Below are 7866 nucleotides of genomic sequence, written 5' to 3' on the forward strand. Positions count from 1 at the left end.
CTCCTAATTCCCAAAGTACTGCAATAACTGTGTATTTTTTAATGACATAAACAGAATATATGCCCCTCTCTTACACCTCTTTAAAGCCCCAATTGCCTCTCTTATGCCTAAAATTAGTGAGAGAAAATAAAGTGAGTTAAGGACAACAAGAGGTTTGTTTGTTTGTGACAATGTCAAATCCAGTGTATGTACAACCCTAACATGCAATGTCTGAATATGCTATACAAGCCTACACAGCAGTTGCCAACTGAGGGAAACTTTTCCAACAAGAAAAAGCACCTGAAAAACCTTGATGAGGAACTAAAAAATTATTTTTGCTGAGGAATCAGCTGCCTGATAACTGCAGCAATTAATAGGAATTCAGAAAACAAGGGGTTTAGAATCCAACAATGAATTTATCAAAAGTTCAATACAACCAATAACAGAGGTGCAATGGTTAAAATAAAAAGAAGTCTAATTGAATAGGCTCAGTGGTATAAAACCAATAGTAAGTCCAATACCCAGTTTTCCCATTGTTACAAGTCTTGGATGTCAGATGTTAGGTGAACTGACTTGGCAAAGTACTGTAGTTAAACTAATGGTGGAAGTTTGTTCTACCCTGAGTGTTGGAGCCAATCAGTGCTGCACTTGCTTAAGAACACATTATCCAAATTATCCATATTTTCTGACCAGAATTTCTCCCAATTTAAATTTTTTGAGCTAAAAGTGAATGTTTTAGGGCACCTGGGATGCTGCAGAAAGCTTGAAGAACAAACGTCAAATAGGCACACACAGAATCCAATTGCTGTCCAAGTGTTCCAGCAGCTGATATTTCTGTAGGCTGCGATGCAATGCAAACCCTATTTCCTAGTAATAAATCCTTGCATTCAATCCTAGTCGTCAATTACAAATAAATACAATTAAATACAAAGACCAAATGTGAATAGTTCATGCAGAATGTGTGCAGTAAAACAGAGAATAATTACAATAACAAAGAAAATGAAGCAAGGGAACAATAATGCAAAGTTAAGTGAAATTTGGTGTGCTGATGTTTATTCTTCAATTAGTTTCACAGCTAAACAGCTCATGAGTGTGATGAGTCACTTCTTAGATAAAACCCACATGATAATCAGTCTGCTTAAGTTTCCCCCTGCAAGGGATTAAGAGTAATAAAACCATGGATGGAGGAGGTCATTTAAAAAATACGAAGACGGCGATTAAACTAATCATCTCCCAACTTGGATGTGTCCCTGCCTGCCCCCACACTTAAAGCAGTGCTTGCTGTTCATGAAATGTTGTGAGTTTATTGAAAATGCTTAACCTACAATATTCTTTTGAAGTGCTGTATTTCTTCCACCTTTCTTTCCTGTGTAATGTTCATACCCTCTCTTCTCTCCCATTGGTTCCCTTCGTCTCACACCACTTTCTTTCCTTGCTTGTCCTCCTTTTGTTTCCATCTCCCCGACGACTTCATGCTTTTTACATAACACTTTAACACCACTATTTCATAAATCGACTCCTTTCTCCTCTAATCTTCCCTCTCCTTCACCAACTCTTTTTTCTCTGTTCATTATCATCTCTTTACTCCCTCTCACCAGAGCTGCAGTTCCTGGTAGAGCACCACCTATACAGGCAGCAGCAGGGAGCTGGGGACGAGTGCTCCTCAGAGAGTTGCCTGTCGGACCGGCCCAGCCCTGACTCTGTTCCCACCGGGGAGGAGCTCCCACATGATGATGAGGCCACTGCAGAGGCCTTTGAGAAACTGCGCTGCCAAATGGAGGGTATGTTTGGAGACCATGAAAAGAGGAATAATGCTTACAGCTTTGCAGCTACATACTCAGTGACACAACACTCCTTGAAAATCTATGACTGACTTTAGCACGATCAGGAGTAATTCACCGACCTATAAAACGTAATTTCAGTCAGTGTAAGCAGGTAATAGGAATAAAGTATATGAATGAACGTATGAACAAGGCCAAAAGAGAGAGTCTACCAAAACATGTGGTGGGTAAGAAAAGGTGTAGAAAAATGATGAAAAGATGAACGCAAGAGTGTATGAGAGTGCTGCAGTGAAGGGAGGACATGGATGGGACAGATAAGGAGGTCACCACTGTGGTACCATGAAAGGAGAGCAGATGGAGGACTAAGGAAAGAAGATATTAAAGAAAAGGAATAAAGCCAAATACAGCTTATTAACATGTGAGAGGGAGTCTAGAATGAAGGGAAAAGGGATAAAAGTCATGTTTAGAAGTAGGTAGAAAGCTTGAAAATGGCTGTAAGGGATATATGTAAATGTTGGGTTAAGGAGAAAGAGGAGAATTATAAGATGTGAAACAAGGGGATTGGGGCTGCAAAGAAAGGAATGATTAAAGGAATAGTTCAACATTTGGGGAAATTTGCTTTTTGCTGAGAGTTAAAAGATTGATACCACTCTTCCATCTGTCCTAAAAATAGTGTACTATGTGAGCCAGCGGCCTGTTATAGTTTAACGGCAAGCCTGGATCTGTCCAAAGGAAATAAAATCGGTCTAACAGCACCTCTGAGGCTCATTAATTAACATGTCATATCTTATTTATTTAAAAAATAAAAACCTACATAAAAATTACAATTCAGTGTTATGTGCCGCATGATTTCTTGTCCACAAACAGTTCACATTTAAATGCCATTTAAATGTTGTTCTTACACTGCAGTTTTTGTGTGGCTTAAGTTAGGTAGTGAGCTTTAGAAGTGCTGGTGGGTAGATTAAGTTAACTTTAGACAGAGCTAGGCTAGCTGTATCCCCTTGTTTTCGGTCCTTGTGCTAAGCTAAGCTAACCAGCTGATGGTGGTACCTACATATTTACTGTACAGACAAAACTGTCCTCCCAAGAAAAACAACACAATAAGTCGTAATGTCAGTCACCCAAAAATGAGTCACGTTTGAGTGACAGATGCCATCTAGCAGCCATAGTAAGTATGACCGGGAGCAGTGGCGCAGTTCAAGTGACGTATTTAAAAGTTGACAAATTTCCTCATTCAGAGGAAGTCGGGTGGAGAGTAAAACTCAACAGTGGACTTTGCCACAGGTTCAGCTGTTTGTTTCCTGTTTCCATTCGTGAGTGTCACATTTCCAACCACGAGTCAAGACAGACTTAAAAAACTTAACTGTGACCGTCCCCTAACCTTAACAAAGTGATAATTTTAACCCAAACCATAATCTTTCCCTATACCTAGCCAGGTTGTTTTTGTGCCTAAACCTAACTAGACCTTAACCACAGTGTTGTCACATCATGAAACATCATTATTTTTTAACAGTGACAGTAATGGTTTCGAAAAGCACAGACAAATGTTGTCCTGCCGATTACTGCACCAACAGGCACCAGATTAAAAAACGCTCCTATGTGTCTAACTGGAGCGTATGGTCAAACAACGGTAGGGTCAGGGTCAGGGTCAGGGTTAATGTTACATTAGAATGGTATCAATCTTCTCATCTAACTCTCAGCAAGAAGTCACATAAGTGTATTTCCCAAAATATTGAACTGCACCTTCAAAGAAATCACTTACATAGTCAGTAGTCAAGTGCCACCTTGGCAGATACAGTGTCCTTTCTGTGCCAAATACTTTCTATCTAATGACAAAAAGCAGAGGTCAGCCTTTCAGTTCAGGCCAGATAATTCATTTTAATGGCAGGTGAGTAGATGGTCACAGAGTACAGCAAATACTGTACACATATTCAGTAATTACTCAGGACTAATGCATCATGAGTGGACATGGTTGTTTCTCAGAGTGGTGCCAAAAAACATTTTTATAAATTTTGTTTTCATTTTAATCACTGGGACACACATGGTTGATTCTTTGTGATGTAAAAGCTTGAAAAAACCCCCCACATACTTCAAGGTTGTGAGACGGCTGTGTGTTTCTTTATGGATTGTTCACGTTATAGAGCTGCAAATTAAGTTCTCAGTCTTGATGAAAGGAGAAAAGAGGAAGCCAGGGGAAACAAATCGATGACCATTAACGCCAGCCCAGTCGAGTGTGGCTTCAGCTTAAGATCAGCCTTTAGAATTCACTCAGCATGAGTAAATAACACGTAACTGTAAATGTCAGGTGGCATTGACTGATGAGACAAGGCAGTCTGGTTCAATACACTAACATAATTTAACAGAAACAAAAGGACCAAAGCATTTTATTCACAGTATTGTATGATGAAAAGTGTATTTGCATCATCTATAATTTATGGACAGCTGTATCAGTCACTATCTTCATTTCCATCTCTTCCTCTGTTTGTTTCTTTGCAGAGTTCTCAAGGGAGAGTCGATTAGAAGCTGCAGGTGGACTCGAGTGCCCCCTTTCCAAGGAAAAAGAGGATTGTTCCAGCGTTGCCAATGTAGCAGATGCCTCATCGAAACAAAGCAAAGCACAAGCAGGTACAGAAAAGTGAAAAAAAACCACAGGCACGCAGTAATCCTTCCCCCCGGAGACCCTTCATGATCGGTTCACCAGGCAGTGTTTATTTAGAAATGTTAAACAGTTCAACAGGCTTGGCTTGGTGTAGTGTAATCATGGCTCATCAACAAACATCTGTGAAGTGGCTTTGATCCACACTACACACAAAAAGTCTGGGGGTATTCTGTCATTACTGTGAATTTTCCTTGTTATTTTTGTTTGTTTCTTACTTTTTGATTGATTTATTTATTTCTTTTTTGTCTTTTTATCATCTACAGTATGTGGACCTATTAATCACGAAAATTTAGTTGTGTTAAGCCAATTTAAGCATTATATAAAACGTATAAAACACAGACTAGCCTAATGTATGCTAAGAGTTGCTGTAAACCTTCATAATGAATTATGATGTCACACATTTACAGTCACAGGGCATTTATAGTACATTCATAAAACTTTAGAAGGTCAAGAATCACAACTGACCATTTATTAAGAAACAAAATTCATGGTCATTTTTAAACAATGGGTCTTTGATTCCACATGAAAGAAAATGAAAGAAAGCGATGACCATTGATTTTGTTGGCTGAAATTTAAAACTGGCAGATTTTAACAGCTGTAGCTAGTTAGCTTACTAATGCTAACTCTGGGAGTTGGTTTAAATCTCCAAATGACTTTTTAATGTTTCCAGCCAACTCATTTCTAGACTTTTGCTTTATTGTTCTTTTTTTTTTAAGCGCATGGTTCACTGATAACAAGTTTGGTGGAAAGTTTGGTCTAAACTTTCCCAAATCCCATAAAGAGCAGGAAAGGGCCACTAACATTAGCCTAAACTTATATGTCAAAGCATTCAGGAATAGTGAAGTCCTGGATGGGGATTTTTCTAATGTAGCATGCAACCCCACAAAATAATTAAGTTACTCAGTGATTGACTTGACCTGGGCAGTAACTCGAGGTTACTACTGTGGGCAGTAAGCTTGTTAGCTAGACATGCTAATGATTGCACCTTATATTAGAGGAGACATTGTTTAATTCATTTCTTATACTATTGCACCTGTGTTTTTGGTTTTGGAAAGACTAAAAAAAGTCCCACCCTTCAAACTCTCTAAATGAGGAGTATTGCTGTTATCACACCGCTTCAACATGTGGAGAAATACAAACTTGGCAGGCCTAGCAACGGTTGCTAAGCTGTGATTGAACAATCACTGTTTGTTTGAGGAGTTAAATGAACTGTCAAATGCTCATAATTGCTCTAACCATATTGGATGTTAAGTTAAGGTGTTATGAATTTCATAGTGTTTTTTCATCCGTTTACCATTTGTTGATCTGGTATCAGAGCTTCTCATTCAAAACCTTTACAGAGCATGACAATTTTAAATGTAAAAGTGGAAGAATATGTAAAAAAAAACAAAAAATATTTTTTTCTCATATGATATCATAAAAAAACAAAAGTGTTGGTGAATTACAGAAATGAAATTCTATGTGGCTTCCTGTGTAACTCTCCACCACTCAAACTGAAAAGCCAGAAGGACATTACAAGAACATTGTAATTTTCTTTTCACATGGAGAAACAACTGCTCCTACACGGGACTGATAAAAAAGTATTACAAAATATTTATTTTTTGCAGAGCTGTGAGAGTCCATTAAAATCCCTTCAGTCTGCCTCTTCTCTCTTTTATTGTCTTCAAGTCTTTTATGCCTCTGTCTATATTTTACAGACACAAAAGCAGCAGCATCCAGTGCGAGTCAGCCGGCAGAGTAGAAGACAAAGAAACCCAGCCTGGAGAAAGAGAAATGGAGCGGTCTTCTGTACAACACAATGCTGCTCAGTGTGCTCAGCCAGCCCAACACAATGACAGAAGATTGTGTCTGCAGATCCACTTTTTAGATACATCAGGGCGCCTATATTCCTCTACAGTCAGGCCTTATAGTTACCACCTCGAGAACAAGAACAAAGGTTTCTAAACTTATTTTGTGTCAAAAAATCATAAATAAAGGGACCGTTATTATAATATATTTGTTTTTTACAGCTTCCCCTGCCCTGAACTAAAACTATGTATGAACCAGTTGTGACTTGCTGTCTAGTAAATGGGAAGGAGGGAGCATGTCCTGTGTCACAGTCACGCAATCATTATCATAAAGTACCAGAACTCAACATGCTTAATGTCTCCTTTAATGTTCAAAGGCATCAAATATTCAATTTACAATCCTTTTAACAGCTTTTATCATTAAATATGTGCCATGACCTCTGCAATTGTTGATCCATCTCAAAGCAATAAAATTGTATTTGTACCTTATAAATCACTGGGAATCCATTACATTCAAATTGAATACCATCACTTAGTCCCAGTGTTAGATGTTCAGTCATAAATGAGTGGACAAAACATCAGGGTTAAATTTAAGATAGATTTTTGTGTGTTTACACTAGTGAATTTGATATTCCAAACATGTAACTGGATACTAAAATTAAATATCTTTTCACTCTTAAATTAGGCGGGTGATGAAGTGAAATGTATTAATATCCCAATTATTAAAATCATGTACAATACAATGATAACTAGACTTTTACCAGCCAGACTGTGTGGTTGTAAATGTCTAGTTAACAAGCAGGGCACATTACAGAAGACTGTGTCTGCAGCCTCATTTACATATTTTGGATTAACAAGGAAGATTCCATCTCCAATGAGCAAATTGCATCCTCATTTTTGACACTTTGAATACTTTTGAGAGTCTAAATCCTGGTCCTAAAACAACTTCTTGCATGACACTGAATGTACAGTGACTTTTTTTTTAAGCCTAAAGGCTTTAATGTGGTTCATTTTGTAGGGGAACTCATTTAAACAGTGAATCAAACATTTTAAATACGGTACCAGACACAAATCACAACTACTGGCATTCCCTTTTATTTACAGTTTTGTATGTAACAAGAACATTATGAAGTCATCACCACACTCTTAAATGTTTTCTCTGTTATTTGTATCACTCAAGTGGCATTATTATGTAGATTATGTGACAATCCTTCCATAACCACCACATTATATATGACTTGTCTGAAAGAAATAAAGTAAAATAAATAAAACTGAAACAGAAGACTAAAGCCACCCTAGTATTGATGTCACTTCACCAGATTTATCAGCCACAGTGTGAGCAGTATCTTTCCCAGCTGCCAACAGAGACCACTATGTCCACAATGAACAAGAAAGATTGTAAAAACATTCCTGTGCAAGCTTTTCTTTTTCTCCTGCAGTGTATTTATGGACCATGTAATGTTTGTTCTGTTTTGAATGGTAATAGTGTACTTTACATGAATTGAATCTGGGGAATTTTGTTCCAATTTTACTTGAATTGATGGATGATTACATCTGTGATCTAAATTTGTTTGATACAATAAAATGTTTAAATTGGTGATTGCATGTTTTTCTTTCACACTTATCCAGGGACAGTCTATGACGTTTACAAGCACTGACA

General features: G+C 37.7%; 1 protein-coding gene across 1 annotated transcript in view; it reads left to right on the forward strand.

Moving 5' to 3' along the window:
- LOC121894423 (protein phosphatase 1 regulatory subunit 1A-like) overlaps nt 1-7804 on the forward strand; it is a 28748-nt gene extending 20944 nt beyond the window's left edge. Inside the window, exons 5-7 of the mRNA XM_042407009.1 lie at nt 1578-1760; nt 4257-4385; nt 6117-7804. Of these exons, the coding sequence (XP_042262943.1) occupies nt 1578-1760; nt 4257-4385; nt 6117-6160 (356 nt within the window). The 3' untranslated portion in view covers nt 6161-7804. The remainder of the gene's footprint in view (nt 1-1577; nt 1761-4256; nt 4386-6116) is intronic.
- Nucleotides 7805-7866: the final 62 nt, after the last annotated feature.

The sequence above is a fragment of the Thunnus maccoyii genome, chromosome 3 (genome assembly GCF_910596095.1).
Source record: "Thunnus maccoyii chromosome 3, fThuMac1.1, whole genome shotgun sequence".
NCBI lineage: Eukaryota > Metazoa > Chordata > Actinopteri > Scombriformes > Scombridae > Thunnus > Thunnus maccoyii.